The sequence below is a fragment of the Oncorhynchus mykiss genome, chromosome 2, assembly GCF_057628025.1.
Source record: "Oncorhynchus mykiss isolate SJ-2025 chromosome 2, ASM5762802v1, whole genome shotgun sequence".
Classification (NCBI taxonomy): Eukaryota; Metazoa; Chordata; class Actinopteri; order Salmoniformes; family Salmonidae; genus Oncorhynchus; species Oncorhynchus mykiss.
The window spans coordinates 91,114,503-91,137,117 of NC_143023.1; the positions used below are offsets into that span (position 1 = coordinate 91,114,503).

The 22,615-nt window shown below is 42.1% G+C and overlaps 1 protein-coding gene across 1 annotated transcript in view; it reads right to left on the reverse strand.

Annotated features, from left to right (window-relative positions):
* Positions 1-22,615, reverse strand: part of tmtc3 (transmembrane O-mannosyltransferase targeting cadherins 3) — a 111,311-nt gene that overhangs the window by 78,305 nt on the left and 10,391 nt on the right. Inside the window, exons 4-6 of the mRNA XM_021576723.3 lie at positions 10,706-10,805; positions 6,303-6,418; positions 5,022-5,194 (exon numbers count right to left, since the gene is read on the reverse strand). Coding sequence (XP_021432398.2) covers positions 5,022-5,194; positions 6,303-6,418; positions 10,706-10,805 — 389 coding nt within the window. The remainder of the gene's footprint in view (positions 1-5,021; positions 5,195-6,302; positions 6,419-10,705; positions 10,806-22,615) is intronic.

Here is a 22,615-nt window from a genome sequence, read left to right on the forward strand (position 1 = left end):
ACAACAAAAAACGAATCTTTAGGAATGTTATTGACATGATGCCATTAAGTTGTTCCTGTCTGTGGATTGACAAGTTCTTCTGATGCAGTTGAGCCGGACACTCCCTGACCCTGTTAAGGTTTAAAACCTGGAACAAAAAACAATATTTCACATTCCACTGAGGAATTATACAATGACCATGGATTTAGTTTAAATCCCTGGATATCCTAAAAATATGTCTGCTACGTATCCACATTTTGTCTGTGCGTGTGCCTGGACTCCCGGAATCCAAATGTGTTCCATCATACCTGGCATGAGTAAGCAGGGGGTTGGATTAACCAATACATTCAACGACCACCGCACCGGCCTCCCTCGGTCACAGGACCACAATGACTGACTACTCTCTCGTCCACCACTCACGCTGCGATTGTACAGCCAACCACTGACCCCATGCATATTAACGTTAACATACACTGGACAGTTGTTACCTCTGTGCGGGGGTGGGGGTGCATTGCTATTAGCACAATGACATGCTATCTGTTCCCATAGACTTCCAGTCATTGAGCCAACAACCATCCATTTAAAAGCTTAGTCTAGGCACAGCTATTTTCAGGTCTCTCTAGAGATGTTCGATCGGGTTCAAGTCCGGGCTCTGGCTGAGCCACTCAAGGACATTCAGAGACTTGCCCCGAAGCCACTCCTGCGTGGTCTTCGCTTTGTGATTAGGGTTGTTGTCATGTTGAAAAGTGAACCTTCGCTCCAGTCGGAGGTCCTGAGCGCTCTTGGTGCAGTCTCAAAAACCATCAATCACTATGATGAAACTGGCTATCATGAGGGACACCACAGGAAAGGAAGACCCAGAGTTACCTCTGATACAGAGGATAAGTTCATTAGAGTTACCAGCCTCAGAAATCAGCAAATATCAGACACATTTTAACATCAACTGTTCAGAGGAGAAGCGTGAATCAGGCCTTAATAGCTGAATTGCTGCAAAGAAACCACTACTAAAGGAAACCAATAAGAAAAAGATACTTGCTTGGGCCAAGAAACATGAGCAATGGGCATTAGACAGGTGGAAATCTGTCCTTTGGTCTGGAGTCCAAATTTGAGATTTTTGGTTTCAACCGCTGTGTCTTTGTGAGACGCAGAGTAGGTGAACGGATGATCTCCGCATGTGTGGTTCCCACCATAAAGCATGGAGGAGGTGTTATGCTGTGGGGGTGCTTTACTGGTGACACTGTCTGATTTATTTAGAATTCAAGACACACTTAACCAGCATGCCTACCACAGCGATACGCCATCCCATCTGGTTTGCGCTTAGTGGGACTATCATTTGTTTTCCAACAGGACAATAACCCAACACACCTCCAGGCTGTGTAAGGGCCATTTGACCAAGAAGGAGAGTGATGAGCGCTGCATCAGATGACCTGGCCTCCACAATCACCCGACCTCAACCCAAATGAAATGGTTTGGGATCGCAGAGAGAAGGAAAAGCAGTCAAGTGCTCAGCATATGTGGAAACTCCTTTGAGACTGTTGGAAAAGCATTCCAGGTGACTACCTCATGAAGCTGGTTGAGAGAATGCAAAGCTGTCATCAAGGCAAAGGGTGGCTACCTTGATGAATCTAAAATATATTTTTTTATTTAACACTCGTTTGTTTACTACATGATACCCTATGTGCAATTTAATAGTTTTGATACCTTCACTATTATTCTACAGACGTAGAATTTACTATGTAGATAAAAGTAAATATAAAGAAAAACCCTTGAGTAGGTGTGTCCAAACTTTTGACTGGTACAGCAAATGGATGATTTATAAAGCCAGGCACATTTAACTATTGATTATAGACCCTTTTTATTTAGAGTTTCCTCTCTCCTCTCTTGTCTTAAACGATAAGACAAGGGCAGTTTTCTCATCTCCCCATTCTGCTGCTGCAACCGCCGCATTGTTCTCAACACCAATATACTGGTTAACTTTGCTATTAAGCACATGGTCTAAGAAAAGGCACTAATTCAACAGCGCACTATTGTGTTTCAGAACTGCGGACAGCAACCACTACGTAAAGCGGGAGGAAACGCATTTGTTACAAAATAATATAATTTTGGCATCTCGAGTGGTGCAGTGGTTTAAGGCACTGCATCCCAGTGCTTGAGGCGTCACTACAGACCCGGGTCGATCCCAGGCTGTGGGGTTTAGACGGTGTTTCCTTTGACACATTTGTATGGCTGGCTTCCGGGTTAAGCGAGCAGTGTGTTAAGAACCAGTGTGGCTTGGCAGGGTCGTGATTTTCAGAGGACACATGGCTCTCGACCTTCGCTTCTCCCGATTCCGATGGGACAAGACTAAGCAACCAAATTGGATATTACTATGTAATATAACCATTTACAATTTCAGTAGCACATATCTTAGACTGATAGAATGTGCCATCCCCACAGCCTCCACAATGTATTAGTCCACTCAGACAGGTACGAATCAGACTGCTGTCTTGAACACAATTATATATATATTACACACACACTGTTCAAAAAAATAAAGGGAACACTTAAACAACACAATGTAATTCCAAGTCAATTACACTTCTGTGAAATCAAACTGTCCACTTAGGAAGCAACACTGATTGACAATAAATTTCACATGCTGTTGTGCAAATGAAATAGACAACAGGTGGAAATTATAGGCAATTAGCAAGACACCCCCAATAAAGGAGTGGTTCAAGGACATTACATCAAAGTTGGATCAGCCTGTAGTGTGGTTTTCCACTTTAATTTTGAGTGTGACTCCAAATCCAGACCTCCATGGGTTGATACATTTGATTTCCATTGAGCACATTCAACTATGTAAAGAGAAAAAGTATTTAATAAGAATATTTCACTCATTCAGATCTAGGATGTGTTATTTTAGTGCTCCCACAGTGAGTGAGTGAGTGAGTGAGTGTGCGTATATATATATATATTTTTATGCTATTGCTCGACTAAAGAAATCTTGGTCGACCAACAGCCTATGGACCAAACAATCGGCCAGTCAACTAAATGGGGTCCGCCCTATTAGCTAGCTAATAAGGTATCTTACTTTACAAATTGAAGACCAAAGGTAAACGGCCCGTGAGTAGTTTTAGAATGGCCCACGACATGGTTTATGAATGAATGACAAATTAATGCAAAAAAACAACACTTTGAAACCTTTTCAGCGTGATTAGAATGAAACACTTCCTTCGTTGCGGAGGCAAAGTTTTGGCGCATTCCATGTATGAGGGGTTAAGAGGGAGCCTAAGATGATGCATCTCAATTGGTCTACCGGTTTTGGAGTGACAGGTCAGGCTCACCCAATGATCCAGTTTGTTTACATCCTAGCTAGATGTAGGTCCTGTAATTTCTGGACTTTTAAGCGCACCTGAATATAAACCGCACCCACTGAATTTAAAAAATATATGTATTTTGTACATAAATAAGCCACACATAACTCTAAGCCGCAGGTGCCTACCGGTACATTGAAACAAATGAACTTTACACAGCCTTTAAACGAAACACGGCTTGTAACAAAAATAAAAAAAATAGCAGTAAACAGTAGCCTACCAAGAAAGTCATTGGTCACCATCTTCCTCCTCCTGTGCACTGAAACCACTGAAGTCATCTCCTTCGGTGTCGGAGTTGAATAGCCTCAGAATTGCTTCATCCGATGTTGGATCGCTGCCCTCTTCAACACGCAGCAGTCCAGCCTTTCGAAACCCGTTGATGATAGTGGATTTTTTGACAATGCTCCATCCTGTCAGCAGCTCTATTTCCTTTTCCAACAGCCAGATCGATCGCCTTCAACTTGAAAGCTGCATCATATGCATTTCTCCGTGTCTTTGCCATGATGAGGGTGACAAAATGACTATCGTAATCAGAATGATGGGAAGTTTGAGCGCGCTCGATTTATGTCACATTATGTGACGGTGCTCAGTTTTTTGGCGGCATGAATCTTGTGAAAGCGGGAAAAATCCATAAATTAGCCGCGGCATTGTATAAACCGCGAGGTTCAAAGCCTGGGAAAAAAGTAGCGGCTTATAGTCCGGAAATTACGGTATGTAATATTAGACAGGATACAGTGCAATCGGATAACTTGCTAGTAACTGGTGACTGCCGGTGTGGCGGTAATAAGTTCAACGCAACAGCCCTAGTCAGTCCCAGTGGGCCACTGTGCCCTTTTTTAGCCTAAATGTAAAAGTAAAAGGAATCGAACATAGCTGTACTGGCCATCATTATAAGCTGCTAGCTGGGATATATAATTAGGATGAACCGTCATTCCAAAAATCGGTTGACCAATAGAATCATTACACCTCCCTCTAAACCCCTCATTACACCTCCTTCTAAACCCCTCATTACACCTCCCTCTAAACCCCTCATTACACCTCCCTCTAAACCCCTCATTACACCTCCCTCTAAACCCCTCATTACACCTCCCTCTAAACCCCTCATTACACCTCCCTCTAAACCCCTCATTACACCTCCCTCTAAACCCCTCATTACACCTCCCTCTAAACCCCTCATTACACCTCCCTCTAAACCCCTCATTACACCTCCCTCTAAACCCCTCATTACACCTCCCTCTAAACCCCTCATTACACCTCCCTCTAAACCCCTCATTACACCTCCCTCTAAACCCCTCATTACACCTCCCTCTAAACCCCTCATTACACCTCCCTCTAAACCCCTCATTACACCTCCCTCTAAACCCCTCATTACACCTCCCTCTAAACCCCACCTAAATGGAATGAACGTGCTAAAACTTTGCAACTGCAAAAAAAAGGCAGCGAAAGCAAAGGGCAGGGTAACGTAACCCAAAAATGTTTTGCATTAATTTACAATTCATTTGTACTTGCCTTTGCAATGCGTTTCTCACTATATCTAGGCCTACACTTTTAAGGTCGAACATTACACTGATTAGGTAATAGACTATGTCAACCTTCAAATGGTGGGGCTACCATGTGCAAAAAAATGGATTCTAACATAAACAAAAATATGCACACCATCTTTTCTGCCAAATTAGCAGCTCCACGCACCTGGTAAAAACAGGAAGCTGTGATTGGATGACCTGGACCCTGATGATGACCAGCAGCAAGGTGCTGATGATGAGGACGATGAGCTTGAGGAGCGTCTGCAGGACAGCATAGGGGAAACCATCTTTACCCCTCAGCACCTGGAGGAGTGTATCCAACAGCATGGGCAGTGTGAACTGAGAGAGGTGGGGGGAGAGAACAAGAGGTGGGGAGAGAACGAGAGGGAGATTGAGAGAAACAATTTAATTTTTTTATTTTACCTTTATTTAACTAGGCAAGTCAGTTAAGAACAAATTCTTATTTTCAATGACGGCCTAGGAACTAGTGGGTTAACTGCCTGTTCAGGGGCAGAACGACAGATTTGTCAGCTCGGGGGTTTGAACTTGCAGGTAACTAGGTTACTAGGACTAGTAACTAGGTTACTAGTCCAACGCTCTAACCACTAGGCTACCCTGGCGCCCCATTAAATGACTTATCTGTACACAGGATTCACAATGGTGTGGGAGAGGTCAGTTGTGTCGATTTTTCATTCTAGTCGACCTCCAGTTGAGAAACACTGATCAGTTAACAATGTTTTCTGGATACAAGGCCTAGCCTTGTCTGAATACTAAGCTTGAAGGCAAATCAACAGAGTGAAATCAAGCATTTAATCCAAACAGTGGCTGTTCTATGAAGTGCAAACAAATCCTCAACTAATATAACCAGATGGATCAAGATCCTTAAATATTTGGGGGCAAAAATAGACTAACGAGTTACATGATACAAACGCATCAGGGAGCCAAAGCCAAGACTCCTCTTTATATGCAAGCAGGAGCCTTATCGTTGATAAAGTGTCCGAGACGAGGGAGAGATGCCAAAACAGCTGCTCACCATCATTCCTTTTCAAGTAACCCTTTTGTAGTAAAAATGGGAGCTAGCCAGTATCATAAAAAAAAAAATCATCCAATAACTCAAATCCATTACTGGGTTTCGTAAGCGAGGGCGTGACCGTGCAGGGTGAGTAATTGTTGAAGCGATGGAGAGTGTTGCACTGTGGAGCGAGGTTACGGGCATGGCCTGCCTTAGCCGTTGTGCAATTTTGTCCAATCCCATTTTGTTGTCATTCTGATAAGGGTCATTGACGGTGTAAACATCCTGTTTTTGACCTAAATTACACTATGTTAATAAAGTATTACGTGTTTAATTGTAAGTGAGCGTTAAGCCTTCTTTTCAAAAGCTCGTATCATGTTATGATTGCACCTTGTTTCACATTGGTTGAGCGCCTACTTCCCCTCCAAAACGTACCCCTTGTGCAACAAACACCTCGTGGACACAGCAGATGGCGATGACTGTGATGCCTTGCTCCTTGCATAAAGTGGCTGCAGCCACCAGAACAACAGTCACAGCAATGGGAGTCCACACTAGAGAGAGAGAAAGAAAGGTTGAAAAAAATAAGGAAAATAGAGAATAGGATATTGCCAGGGGTCATATTCATACACACAATCATATTCTACAAAAATGTATGCATTTCCACACCACTTGATTTATGCCTTATTCTACCTCATTGCTGACTATACCAAATTCAGCCAGAATGATGCAAAACATCAGCTTGCTTCTTATTAGCGTTGCAAAGCTACCAGTAATTTACCAAATTTAACAAAATCGTCAGTCATTTTGGTAATTAACAGAAAATATGGCAATCTTTGGTCATTTATACTTGAAAAGCCATATATATATATATATATATATATATATATATATATATATATATATATATATATACATATACAGTGCCTTGCGAAAGTATTCGGCCCCTTGAACTTTGTGACATTTTGCCACATTTCAGGCTTCAAACATAAAGAAAGAGGTCCGTTAAAAGCGCAGAGAGCATCATGAAGAACAAGAAACACACCAGGCAGGTCCGAGATACTGTTGTGAAGAAGTTTAAAGCCGGATTTGGATACAAAAAGATTTCCCAAGCTTTAAACATCCCAAGGAGCACTGTGCAAGCGATAATATTGAAATGGAAGGAGTATCAGACCACTGCAAATCTACCAAGACCTGGCCGTCCCTCTAAACTTTCAGCTCATACAAGGAGAAGACTGATCAGAGATGCAGCCAAGAGGCCCATGATCACTCTGGATGAACTGCAGAGATCTACAGCTGAGGTGGGAGACTCTGTCCATAGGACAACAATCAGTCGTATATTGCACAAATCTGGCCTTTATGGAAGAGTGGCAAGAAGAAAGCCATTTCTTAAAGATATCCATAAAAAGTGTAGTTTAAAGTTTGCCACAAGCCACCTGGGAGACACACCAAACATGTGGAAGAAGGTGCTCTGGTCAGATGAAACCAAAATTGAACTTTTTGGCAACAATGCAAAACGTTATGTTTGGCGTAAAAGCAACACAGCTCATCACCCTGAACACACCATCCCCACTGTCAAACATGGTGGTGGCAGCATCATGGTTTGGGCCTGCTTTTCTTCAGCAGGGACAGGGAAGATGGTTAAAATTGATGGGAAGATGGATGGAGCCAAATACAGGACCATTCTGGAAGAAAACCTGATGGAGTCTGCAAAAGACCTGAGACTGGGACGGAGATTTGTCTTCCAACAAGACAATGATCCAAAACAAAGCAAAATCTACAATGGAATGGTTCAAAAATAAACATATCCAGGTGTTAGAATGGCCAAGTCAAAGTCCAGACCTGAATCCAATCGAGAATATGTGGAAAGAACTGAAAACTGCTGTTCACAAATGCTCTCCATCCAACCTCACTGAGCTCGAGCTGTTTTGCAAGGAGGAATGGGAAAAAATTTCAGTCTCTCGATGTGCAAAACTGATAGAGACATACCCCAAGCGACTTACAGCTGTAATCGCAGCAAAAGGTGGCGCTACAAAGTATTAACTTAAGGGGGCTGAATAATTTTGCACGCCCAATTTTTCAGTTTTTGCTTTGTTAAAAAAGTTTGAAATATCCAATAAATGTCATTCCACTTCATGATTGTGTCCCACTTGTTGTTGATTCTTCACAAAAAAATACAGTTTTATATCTTTATGTTTGAAGCCTGAAATGTGGCAAAAGGTCGCAAAGTTCAAGGGGGCCGAATACTTTCGCAAGGCACTGTATATCAACATAACCTGAAAGGCCACACTAGGCAAGGAAGAAGCCACTGCTCCAAAACTGCCATAAAAAAAAGCCAGACTACAGTTTGCAACTGCACATGGTGACATAGATTGTACTTTTTGGAAAAATGTCCTCTGGTTTGATGAAACAAAAATATAACTTTTTGGCCATAATAACCATCGTTATGTTTGGAGGAAAAAGTGGGAGGCTTGCAAGCCGAAGAACACCATCCCAACCGTGAAGCATGGGGGTGGCAGCATCATGTTGTGGGGGTGCTTTGCTGCAGGAGGGACTGGTGCACTTCACAAAATAGATGGCATCATGAGGCAGGAAAATGGAGATAATGAAGCAACATCTCAAGACATCAGTCAGGAAGTTAAAGCTTGGTCGCAAATGGGTCTTCCAAATGGACAATGACCACAAGTATACTTCCAAAGTTGTGGCAAAATGGCTGAAGGAAAACAAAGTCAAGGTATTGGAGTGGCCATCACAAAGCTCTGACCTCAATCCTATAGAAAATTTGTGGGCAGAACTGAAGAAGTGTGTGCGTGCAAGGAGGCCTACAAACCTGACTCAGTTACACCAGCTCTGTCAGGAGGAATGGGCCAAAATTCACCAAACTTATTGTGGGAAGATTGTGGAAGGCTACCCGAAACGTTTGACCCAAGTTAAACAATTTAAAGGCAATGCTACCAAATACTAATTGAGTGCATGTAAACTCCTTGGGAAGTTTGGAATATAAAATAAATAACTGAAATAACTCACTACTATTATTCTGACATTTCACATTCTTAAAATAAAGTGGTGATCCTAACTGACCTAAGACAGGTAATGTTTACTAGGATTAAATGTCAGGAATTGTGAAAAATATTTTCCCTTCAGCACCTGGAGGAGCCAGAAGAGGACTGGTCACCCCACATAACCTGGTTCCTCTAGGTTTCTTCCTAGGTTTTGGCCTTTCTAGGGAGTTTTTCCTAGCCACCGTGCTTCTACACCTGCACTGCTTGCTGTATGGGGTTTTAGGCTGGGTTTCTGTACAGCACTTTGAGATATCAGCTGATGTACGAAGGGCTATATAAATACATTTGATTTGGAGGAGAGTACCCATTGACTTTTCACAACTGCCACCAGTTTCATGCAAAAACAGTAAAATATATATTTTTTAATATGTAAGTGTGTACAACAACAAAAATAAGTATTAATATTCCATGCTGAAACTCATTAAACACCAAACGGTATTCAGTAGGTTGATGGTTTATATTTAGGATTATGTTTTACAGCTTTTATAATTGTTTCATATATTTTTCATGTCCACACAGAGGGCCAGAGATGATTACAGATACCTGTAATAATCTGATGTGCCCAAAAGGGCCACTAGATGTCTTGTGAGACTACATAAAATGCTTGAAAGATACCACAATTCTGGTAGTTTATTGGTCAACTTCAAAAGTTTCCAATAATATACTCTCACTTGGCAACCGTACTTGTTAAACAGTGTAAACACACCTCCGCCTCATCACCAACTTCATCCTGCAGCCATCGTCTGCATTATGGGAGTCTATTGTCAACCAATCATTAGGGTGTTTTTGTTTGACTCGTGAACATGACGAAAGACAAATGACACAGGAACCAATTTGCCGCAATTTGTGTGTACAGTGGATATATGCTATTGGAAAACCAGTGGCCTACTTTCAGCTGTTGCATCTCCCCTGACTTCACTCTAAAACTTTCGTCTAATTTGTTGCTTTAGCCTTACCTTTCAAAATGCGCCCGTTGCTGCTTGTGGCAATGTCGTCTAGCTGAGTCTACGTATGAGATTGACTTCATAATTTAATGTGAAATGCCAGATTCAGAAGCTTGAAAACCCCATTAGATTTTAACCCCCATAAAAAACTTAAACTGAACATAATTCTGGATTGTTTATATTTTAGTTGGAGTCACTACATTTTTAGTTTCTATAACAGGTTTGTTTATTATTTTATTTCAGTTTACTAAATTGTTTATGATTCGCTTAAGTTTTAGTTCGTTAAAATAACCTTGGTGTCCTCAAATCATTCCTTGAGTTGATATCTACCTTGTTATTTTCCTTAACCAATTGACACATTCTTTCAGACACTTAACTTCCCCATTCTGACAGTTGTCCTCATGAGAACTGTAATCTTTCAGAAATCAAACCCTAAGATGATTCAATGGGAATTAATTGCATCTTCAAATGTAATCTTTCACAACGTGAAGCCTTTATCTATCAACACGGCCGCCTACACAAAGCCTGTAATAATAACGGTTGATCTGACATTCCGAATACTTCCAAGGTGTGCGGTGCAAAGCGAGACTTGGTGATGAATACTACCCCAACCGCCTATGAGGGTGCCATAACGAGTCAGGGCATGGGTCTTGTTGTCTTGTTGTTCTCTGAAGGCTCGCAACCAACAGGGGGAGGGGTACAGAAGACTCACTGAATAACAGGCTAGCAAGTAGGAGCATGCATCTCATTGTCCTGTTTTCCTCTGAAACCTGTGTGTGTGTGTGTCAAACAGGGGGACAGTATTGGTGGAGGTCTACAGTAAAAGTAGTTTCACCGATGGATTGGTCAGCTCCATTAGATCTGGTGTAGGCCAGGAACGCCGCCAGGAGGAAGATGGAGGACAGGAGCTCCGCTCTTCCTACGACACCCGTCACCTGTAAGAGGAACCAAAAGTAAAAAAGTTCAAAGTCAACATTTCTGGCACAAATATGTTATTCTCTCACCAATCAATCGAGGAGGTCCTCACTCCCCATGGCACCCATCACCTGTCAGTCCATGGTATCAGGGACCCTTTGGATGTCCCAACACCATCAAAATGTAAAATGGTTAGGGTAGGTGTTAAGGTTAGGTTAAGGATGTCCTAAGGAACCCGGAGAGCACAAAATGTACAGTCAGGGGGGTACAAAGTTAAAAGAAAATGTTCAATGTCAACATTTCCAGGACAAAGATAGTTTTCTCATGAATCATTCTGATCACTCAACAACCTTTAAAACACTTCCTCCTCAGTCTCCATGGAAGTTCACACCTCTCAACATGTCTACCAGGTATGCCTGGAATCTTCTGCAACCTGATTCTCCGTCCACCTAACTGTGAAAACCACAAGCTGTGTGAATCAGATCGCAGCAGAATCCAGGCTGTGAAAACAATCAAAAAGATGTCCGGCACCTAGCCTAGGCATCAGAGCCTAAAATCAACACCCGCCAAATGCAGGTAGATTTTGGCATTTGTATTTATTAGGGATCCCCATTAGCAGCAGCTACTCTTCCTAGAGTCCAAACACATTAAGGCACTTACATTACATATAAAATAGTACATCATATAACATTATTACACCACTACATATCTACAATACAAAATGTATAATACCAACAACAATATTACAATGTATGCATGTGTCTGTACCTTTGCGTGTCTCTTCACAGTCCCTGCTGTTCCATAAGGGTGTATTTTTACCAGTTAAAAAAAAAAAAAAAAAAAAAATCTGACTCTACTGCTTGCATCAGTTACCTAATGTTCCATGTTGTCATGGCTCTATGAAGTACTGTGCGCCTCCCATAGTCTGTTCTGCATTGGCAGGTAAGATGCCCATTTCACTAGCCACGTTGGGTGGTCAAGGTGTGAGCATTTCTCAAGTGAGAGCATTTCACTGGCAGTTGTGAATACAAATAGTCAAGTATGATCACATTTAAAATGCATTCGGAAAGTATTCAGCCCCATTTACATTTTGTTACGGTACATCCTTATTCTAAAATGTATTAAAATCTTCCTTCCCCCCTCAAATCTACACTCAATATCCCATAATTACAAAGAAAAAACAAGTTTAGAATTGTGCAAATTTATTATAAATACAAAAATGGAAATATGACATCTACATAAGCAGTCAGACCCTTTACTCAGTACTTTGTTGAAGCACATTTGGAGGTGATTACAGCCTCGAGTATTCTTGGGTATGACGCTACAAGCTTGGCACGCCTGTATTTGGGGAGTTTCTCCCATTCCTCTCTACAGATCCTCTCAATCTGTCAGGTTGGATAGGGAGCATCGTTGCACAGCTATTTTCAGGTCTCTCCAGAGATGTTCGATCGGTTTCAAGTCCGGGCTCTGGCTGGGCCACTCCAGGACATTTAGAGACTTGTCCCGAAGCCACTCCTGCGTTGTCATGGCTGTGTGCTTAAGGTCATTGTCCTGTTGGAAAGTGAACCTTCACCCCAGTCTGAGGTCCTGAGTGCTCTGGAGAATGTTTTTTTTCTCAAGGATCTCTCTGTACTTTACTCTGTTCATCTTTCCCTCGATCCTGGCTAGTCTCTCAGTCCCTACACCTGAAAAACATCCCCACAGCACAATGCTGCCAGCACCATGCTTCACCATAGGGATGGTGTCAAGTTTCCTCCAGACATGACACATGGCATACATGTTCCATCTTGGCTTCATTAGGTGCATTTTGGCAAACTCCAAGCGGGCTGTCATGTGCCTCTTACCATAAAGGCCTGAATGGTGGAGTGCTGCAGAGATGGTTGTCCTTCTGGAAGGTTCTCGCATCTCCACAGAGGATCTATGTAGCTCTGTCAGAGTGACCATCGGATTCTTGGTCACCTCCCTGACTAAGGCCCTTCTCCCCCGATTGTTCAGTTTGGCCGGCAGCCAGGAAGAGTCTTGGTAGTTCCAAACTTACTCCATTTAAGAACAATGGAGGCCACTGTGTTCTCAGGAACCTTCCATGCTTCAGAAATGTTTTGGTACCCTTCCCCAGATCTGTGCCTCGACACAATCCTGTCTCGGAGCTCTACGGACAATTCCTTCAACCTGATGGCTTGGTTTTTGCTCTGACATGCACCGTCAACTGTGGGACCTTATATAGACAGGTGTGTGTCTTTCCAAATCATGTCCAATCAATTGAATTTACCACAGGTGAACTCCAATGTTGTACAAACATCTCAAAGATGATCAACGGAAACAGGATGGACGGGAGATCAATTTCAAATCTCTTAGCAAAGGGTCTGAATAGTTAAGTACTTTTACATTTTTATATATTTGCAAAAATGTCTAAAAACCTCTTTCGGCTTTGTCATTATGGGGTATTGTGTGTAGAGGGCTGTGTGCTCTTGAAGAACTAAGTGAAAGACAGATTTTTAGAAGCACGGTTGTTACAGGCATAAAAGTTGGTCTAATTTACTTGAAACTAATGAGGAAATCAGTCAATGGAAATACATTCATTAGGCCCTAATCTATGGATTTCACATGACTGGGAAATCAGATACCCAGATACAGTACCTAAAAAAAAAAAAATGGGCCTCAGGATCTCATAACGGTATTTCTGTGCATTCAAATTGCCATCGATAAAATGCAATTGTGTTCATTGTCTCTAGTTTATGCCTGCCCATACTTTAACCTCACTGCAACCATGGGGCACTCTGTTCACAACGGTGACATCAGAAAAGCGCTTGCCCACACGATGCCAAACACGAGGTCAGCTGACCGTACTGACTAATTCTTTAATACGTCTGAGGTGGCTTACGGTAGAGAAAATGTTGATCACTGGCAACATCTCTGGTGGACATTACTGCAGTCAGCATGCCAACTGCACACTCCCTAAAAACTTGGCACAGTGTGTCGTGACAAAACTGCACATTTTAGAATGGCCTTTAATTGTCCAAAAGGCTCCTTAACCGCTTCTACCCCCAAGCCATAAGAATGCTGAACAATTAATCAAATGGTCATTGGACAATTTACATTGACCCCGCCTGCCTCCATTTGTTTTTTTACACTGCTGCTACTCGCTGTTTATTATCTATGCATAGTCACTTCACCCCTACCTACATGTACAAATTACCTAGACTAACCTGTACCCCCGCACATTGACTCGGTACCCCCTGTATATAGCACCGTTATTGTTAGTTTATTGTGTTACTTTTTATTAATTGGTTATATTTTAATTCAGTATAGAAAAACATTGTTTTAAAAACCTTAGAATGCACACTTCGGTTTCTTTGTGTTTTATTGGTGTAATTTTAGCAGCTGGTTCATTTTTCTTCTTTCCATCTACCTGCTACAGTGGCTGGTGGACTAAAATGTTTATTTTATGCCCTGCCAGGCATAAATCATGGAGGGAGACCACAGAGGTGGCTCGCAGTGGCTCTTGCAGTACAGGGGCCTCTAGCAGAAATATGTGAATGCTGACTGCCACCTTATGCGAGCACATGGAACTGCACGTTTTCTTTGCACAGGAGCGGCTGGGCTAGGAGATCCTCCACCATGAAGAGAGCATGTTGAGAAAACATTTGGAAACGCCTTGAGGTACTACCTGGACTTGTCCAATAAGAAACAGATGTGTGTTGCAAAATATTTTTGCTTTGCTGAAAGTGGTCCGGCTGAGGTTGACTCTCTTTCTATTTAGGATGTCATACAAATGTAGTTCAATCTAAATATGTTCACTATGTTGAGATACCAGACACAGATTCAGCACAAATACACTGAACTACACATTCAGAAAGACAGACACTAAGAGGCTCACAACAGTCTCTTTGTCAGTGTTGATCATGAAGGGGACCTTCAGTACATCAAATGAAAAACAAATGATCCGTTGAGAGAGAGATTCCACATCAAGATAACGTGATTGCATTGGTCGTCCAGGGGCTTCTTTTGGACTACGAGTGAAATGGGCCCTTTCAAAGGACTGTCAGGCTGCACTCAGCTGAAGGAGAGAACACCATGAGGAAGATGAGAAGCAGTTTGAGGGAGCACTGAGCTATGTAACATTACCACTCCCTTTACCAGAGCAGCAGAATGTTGTCTTTGTTCTTTTTCTATCCTGTTTTTCTGTTCTATTCTTCTAAGGCCTGTCTGGTCGCCGGTGCAACTCAATTGAATGGGGCAAAATGGGGGGGTAAAGGGGTTAAGTAAATAGGCGAGAGGAGAGAAGTTGTTGTTGAGGTAGACAGTAATGACATTGATGGGTTAAATTCGAGTTCATTCCCAATTCATGTATTGAAAAGCACATATCAAATGACCAATTCAGTAAAAACAAATTTTGTGAAGGAACTGACGGCAACTTCAGAATTCCAGTATTTTCATGTCACTAACTACATGCAGGTCTGTACAACTCATATACAACGCCTACTACATAAAGTTATGCAACTCTTGCTCGCCCTCTGTGCCATTGATCTTCTAAACTTGGTGGAAAGGACAAACTTTGGCATGGGAGCTTTCGGCCATGAACTTCTATGCTTCTGTTTAAATCTGTGCAACCCTTTCCTTTAGTTATTACAAAGCACACCCCGCCTAATAGTTGGGGTAAGGATTTGGGGAGAGTAAAGACCTTCCCACACTGTACATCTGATTCAGTCTTTTACAATTATTACATGTAACACTGCGCGATGTGACCATTTACAAAAATCGTAGCGCATTTATCGGAGTTGACACATTTGAGAAAATACACTGATTAAAAAAAAAATCTTCTTTGGGATAGGGGGCAGTATTTTCATGTCCAGATGAACAGTGTGCCCAGAGTAAACTGCCTGTCACTCAGGCCCAGAAGCTAGCATATGCATATAATTGGTAGATTTAGATAGAAAACACTCTAAAGTTTCTAAAACTGTTAAAAGTATGTCTGAGTATAACAGAACTGATATGGCAGGCAAACCCCAAGGAGCTCCTGATGTCCACCAGATGCAAACACTTTGATACAAAAAACAATTAAACACTTGAGTTTATCCATTTAAATTATTATACAAAATTCTTGCCACCAAGAGAATGCTATATATATATATATATATATATATATATATATATATATATATATAGGTCATACAACAATCTCAGCTCTGTAGATTTTGCTGCGAAGAGACAATCACTAGATCATTTATTCTGGCATTGCCCCTACGTAGCTCGTTTCTGGTCACTGTGTTAGGAATGGTAAAAAAAAATATGTATATATATAAAAATCACAAAATTCACTTAAAATTAACCATCCAAATAGCAGTGCTGGGCAATTTGGAAAGCCATAGTCAGTCAATAAATAATACTTGTAGGAAAGGTTTTCATCTTTTGCTCATATGAATATAAAAAGTACCATGCATGTGTATGCAAATGTATGTAGTAGAAAAGAAGATCTGTCCTCCGAAGAGGGGGGGTGGATGGGTTAATAAAAAGTCATGCTCCAGTGCATTTGTCTGAGTTGGCACATCTGAGAATAAACCCTGATATGCTAAAATCTGAGTTACTCAGCCGTCCCTCAGGCACAGGGTGTATAGGGCTTTCCTCATGCTCTTGAGGAAGACTATAGTCAACGGTGACTGCAGTGGCCACAGGCAGAACATCACTACCGGTTTTCACTGATTTTGCTGCCAAATCGTAGAGGGTGAAGTATGAAGTTTTTTTTTCCTACACTCGTGTGGCAATGATGTAATCCAGATTTATTTTTAAATTCACTATGGGGTAAGGGCTTGAAAAGCGAGCTTGCAACAGTGACCCCAGTATGGGCAACAAAACCAGGACTTGCCCCCACATCGAAAGTGCAGTTTCTGGCCTTTTAATTGTACCAAACTTTCAATTTTGTTTGCGCTTTCTCCAGATTCTCAGAGGCAAAGTCACGCACCGGGTGAAATCTCTATTGAAAATCATTAACAGATTTGGTTTTGTATTTCAGGTGTTGACCTGCAACAAACTCTCTCAGCAAGCTCAAAAGAACTCAAACTCATTCTGACTAAAACCGCAAGATTCCTAAAGAACCACCCACACTGCAAACAGCACAAGAGGCACCCCTCCATCCCAATCTTTCTCAAACTCGAAGCAGTAAGATTTCAACATAGACTTCAAAGTTTGATTAAATCTCACAAAAGCACCTTGAGACTGAGTGGAAGGCACTAGAGGGGCAATAGGTAACACCCAACTGCTGTAGGACTTGCTTATATTTGAACCTTGGTCTGACTTCACAACCTGCGGATGTCCAAATATTTAAAATAATTTCACCAAGGCCTTAACAATACTAGGAGCCGTGATTTTCCTCAGTTTAATGTTCTCTGGGAAACGAGTGGCAGCGCACATGATGGTCAAGAGAAACTGATTGCCACTCTGCGTTGGGCAAATGACCAACACATTCCACCAGGACTCCAAAACGTTTGTCAAAAGCAGGAATAAGCTGCAGAGCTGCAACACGTACAGCTTGATTTGGTTTACCTGTCTTACGTCAAACAGTAAGCCACAACATCCTGATTCAGACCAAGCCAGAAGAAGTTATGCAAGATAGTCATAAGTCCTGTTGACCCCAAGATGGCCCGCCATACTACCATAGTGAGCCAACCTCAGTATCTCTTCTCGAAGTGTAACTGGAACAACAATTTGAGATACACTGGGCCACTCGTCTTGCCCAGAAGTGGCACGAGAAAGCCATTTCCTCACGAGAACACCATCTGTCAAAGTAACCCACAAAATACGAACCCCTCTGGATGAATCTCAGCAAGAAGATGGGAGACTGTTCAGCAATCAGCTGCTTCCTAGACATCAAACTGTCAACTTTAGGGATCCTCCTTTCTCTGGTCCTACAAACTCGCTCACCTTTGGGGTTTTCAAATGAGAGGTCAACTCAGGAGGTTTATCGAAATCTGGAACACAAAGCTGTCTCAGACAGATCGATCATGGTGGGATCGCTGACATCCTCAACACTAAACTTGCTCCCGGCAACTTTCTGAGACAAAGCACATGTAACGGCACACGCTGGGAACACTCTAGGGTAATTATCTGATAATCCATCAGGTTCCTCTACTCTGGGTTCCTTACAAACGACAGGATTTGGCACAACCTTCCCTCTATCCAAATTGTTTCTGAAAATGAATGAGACGCCCTCCTCTCCCTGTTAGACTAGGTCTCACTCCAAAGACAACGGAACCAGAAACAAGATCAGACGAGTTCCACCTTATGCAAAAGGAACTTCCATGCAACCCATTCCCACACCTTGTACTAACAAACTGTAACCAGCTGCTGAAGCATCAGACAAAGACAAAACACTCCCTGGGCTGCCCCAGTGTTTTGCAGTATCTTCACCGGCTGCATAACAGAATTGCCACTTGTTTTCAGAAAATCCTTATCTTTGGGCATTCTAGAAAAAAACAAATTAAATACCTGCAGTTAAATGCGTTACAAGATGAAGCAGATCGCCTTCTTCATTTCACCTGTCACATTATGAAGCTTAAAAAGTTCCACAGAACAGTTGAGCCAGTCATGGGTTTGAAAATAGCACAATGGGAGAAAGTGGGAGAAGGTGAGTCCAGCTGTGTATTGGCAGGTGTCATATTTATATTGAACATCTGTGTGTGTGTGTGGGGGGGGGGGGGGGGGTCCAAGAGTGATCAGGGGCATGCAACTATAGCTTTCCTTCAAAGAAAATACACAGAAGAAAAATATAAAACGCAACATGTAAAGTGTTCATCCCATGTTTAAAATGCTCTGAAATAAAAGATCCCAGAAATTATTCACTCACGTAAAAACATTTAAAATGTTGGGCACAAATTTGTTTACATCCCCGTTACTGAGCATTTATTTCTCCATTGCCAAGATAATCCATCTACCTGACAGGTGTAGTAAATATTAAAAAGCATGATCTTTGCGCAGGTGCACCATGTGCTGGAGACAAAAGGGCACTCTAAAATGTGCAGTCTAGTCAAACACCACAATGGCATAGTTTAGAGGGGGAGAGCAATTGGCATGCTGACTGCAGCAATGTCCATCAGAACTGTTGCCAGAGAATTGACAGTTAATATCTCCTCCATAAGCTGCTTCAGACATCGTTTTAGAGAATTTGGCAGTACATCCAACCGGCCTCACAAACTCAGACCACGTGTATGACGTTGTGTGAACAGAGAGCTCCATGGTGGCGGTGGGGTTGTGGAATGGGCAGGCATATTGTTGTGTCTAGAAAGCCAGCATCCCAGAGTCGCCTCTTCAATGGTGACGTTGAGACTGGTGTTTTGCGGGTACTATTTAATGAAGCTGCCAGTTGAGGACATGTGAGACGTCTGTTTCTCAAACTAGACACTAATGTACTTGTCCACTTGCTCAGTTGTGCACTGGGGCCTCCCACTCTTTCTATTCTGGCTAGAGCCCGTTTGCGTTGTTCTGTGAAGGGAGTAGTACACAGCGTTGTACGAGATCTTCAGTTTCTTTGCAATTTCTCGCATGGAATAGCCTTCATTTCCCAGGACAAGAATAGACTGCTGAGTTTCAGAAGAAAGTTCTTTGTTTTTGGCCATTTTGAGCCTGTAATCAAACCCACAAATGCTGATGCTCCGGGACTCTCAACTAGTCTAAAGAAGGACAGTTGTATTGCTTCTTTAAATCAGGACAACATTTTTTAGCTATGCTAACATAATTGAAAAAGGGTTTTCTAATGATCAATTAGCCTTTTAAAATGACAAACTTGGATTAGCTAACAACATGCCATTGGAACACAGGAGTGATGGTTGCTGATAATGGGCCTCTGTACACCTATGTATATATTTCATAAGAAAACCAGCCGTTTCCAGCTACAATAGTCATTTACAACATTAACAATGTCTACACTGTATTTCTGATCAATTTGATGTTATTTTAATGGACAAAAAAAGTGATTTTCTTTAAAAAACAAGGACATTTCTAAATGATCCCAAACTTTTGAAAGGTAGTGTACATTATTGCAACACAATCGACAAAAAATAGCTTTCATCTAATTTTCATTAGATAACAGAAGTGCAACGGTATTTGGATGGCAGCCACACAAATAAATTAGCTTACAATGAAAAGGCTGTTGTTGCAGAAACGATGCATGGTCATCATATTTCTAATGTTTTGGTCTATCAGTTTGGTCAACTGAAGCACAACATGAGTCTGATGCCTAGCAGAAATGACAATAAGAAGCTTTTTAGATCTGCATTTACAAAATGCAGCAAGATTTCTCATGCATTCGATTTTTTTCCTACATGAAAAACACAGAATTCAAGATAAACTTAGGGGTCATGTTAAACTTTATATCTAAGTAAGTGGCTGAAATATTAAGGTGACTGGGCATCATATTGTGTTAGCTTTCTGCCGTGTTTGAGAAGTCAAAGCGCTTTGGATGCGTTATCTATACAGCTGCCACTGCCATCTTGATTTCCTTGCGTTTTTCCTCCTCTTCATTCTCGGCAGTCTGCTGCTCCTCCCACTTCTCTGAGCAGAGCAGGCAGGCCCGTTGCCCTAACGACTTCAAAATCCACAGACACAGCATGTAAGCATGCTGATGGAGAGCCAGTACTGTTCTTCCTTCAGACTGGCATGGTTTCACGTATACTTGTAAAGGTCAAAACTCACCAATAATGAAATTCAGTGCCCCACAGTGCATTTGGCAAGTATTGAGACCCCTTCGCTTTTTCAAAACAATTTACATAGCCTTATTCCAAAATGTATTAAATTGTTTTTTCCCCTCATCAATCTACACAATATACCATAATGACAAATCTTCACAAAATAATTACTGAAATATCACATTTACACAAGTATTCAGACCCTTTACTCAGTACTTTGCTGAAGCACCATTGGCAGCGATTACAGCTTTGAGTCTTCTTGGGTATTACACACACCTGTATTTGCAGAGTTTCTCAATATTCTCTGTAGATCCTCTCAAGCACCGTCAGGTTGGATGGGGAGCGTCGATGCACAGCTATTTTCAGGTCTCTCCAGAGATGTTAGATTGGATTCAAGGCCGAGCTCCAGCTGGGTCACTCAAGCACACTCCGAGACTTGTCCCGAAGCCGCTCCTAAGTTGTCTTGTCTGTGTGCTTCGGGTCGTTGTGAACCTTCGCCCCTGAGCGCTCTGGGCAGGTTTTCATCAAGGATCTCACTGTACTTTACTCCGTTCATCTTTTCCTCGATCCTAACTAGTCTCCCAGTCTCTGCCACTGAAAAACATCCTCACAGCATGGCGTTGTCGCCACCATGCTTCACTGTAGGGATGGTGCCAGGTTTCCTCTAGACATGACGCTTGGCATTCAGGGCAAAGTTCAATCTTGGTTTCATCAGACCACAGATTCTTGTTTCTCATAGTCAGAGTACTTTAGGTGCCTTTTGGCAAGCGGGCTGCCATATGCCTTTTACTGAGGAGTGGCTTCCGTCTGGCCACTCTACCATAAAGACCTGATTGTCGGGGGGCTGAAGAGATGGGAGAACCATCTCCACAGAGGAACTCTGGAGCTCTGTCAGAGTGACCATCGGGTTCGTAGTCACCTCTCTGACCAAGGCACTTCTCCTCCAATTGCGCCGTTTGGCCAGGTGGCCAGCTCTAGAAAGTGCCTTGGTGGTCCCAAACTTCTTCTATTTAAGAATGATGAAGGCCACTGTATTCTTGGGGATATTTTAATGCTGCAGAAATTGTTTGGTACCCTTCCCCAGATCTGTGCCTCGACACAATCCTGTCTCTGAGCTCTACGGACAAATCCTTCGAACTCATAACTTGGTTTTTGCTCTGACATGCACTCAACTGTGGGACCTTATATTTATTTAAGCTTTATTTAACTAGGCAAGTCATTTAAGAACAAACTCTTATTTACAATGATGGCCTACCATCATTATATAGACAGGTGTGTGCATTTCCAAATCATGTCCAATCAATTGAATTTACCACAGGTGGACTAATGTTGTAGAAACTCAATTAAAATCGCACAAAATCAAAGAACAAATCCTATATAGCCAACCCACCTCATGCTGCAACACTCCCTGGCTGAGGGCTGTGTGGTCTTGAAGAACTAAGTGAAAGACATTTTTAGAAGCGCTGCGGACAGGCATAAAAGTTGGCATAATTTACTTGAAACTAAAGTCTACTGAAGTGAGACTTTGTCCTTGTGGTTCTTGGCAATTTATACTGAAGCTAAATATAAAACAACTATTTCAAAGATTTTACGGAGTTACACTTCATGAGGAAATCAGTCAATTGAAATAAATTAGGCATTAATCTATGGATTTCACATGACTGGGAATACAGATACGCATCAGTTGGTCATCGATACAGTACCTTAAAAAAAATAAAATGGGCCTCAGGATCTCGTAACGAGATTTCTGTGCATTCAAATTCCATCGATAAACTGCAATTGTGTTAGTTGTCCGTAGCTTATGCCTGCCCATACTATAACCCCACCACCACCACGGGGCACTCTGTTCACCCGTTGACATCAGCAAACCTCTCGCCCACACGACCTCATACACGTGGTCTGCAGTTCTGAGGCTGGTTGGACGTACTGACAAATTCTCTAAAATGTTGTTTATGGTAGAGAAAGGAACATTTAGATCTCTGGCAAAATCTCTGGTGGACATTCCTGCAGTCAGCATACCAACTGCACGGTCCCTCAACTGTGACATAGTGTGTGACAAAACTGCACATTTGAGAGTGGCCCTTTTATTGTCCCTAGCGCAAGGTGCACCTGCGTAATGACCATGCTCTTTAATCAGCCTCTTGATATACCCC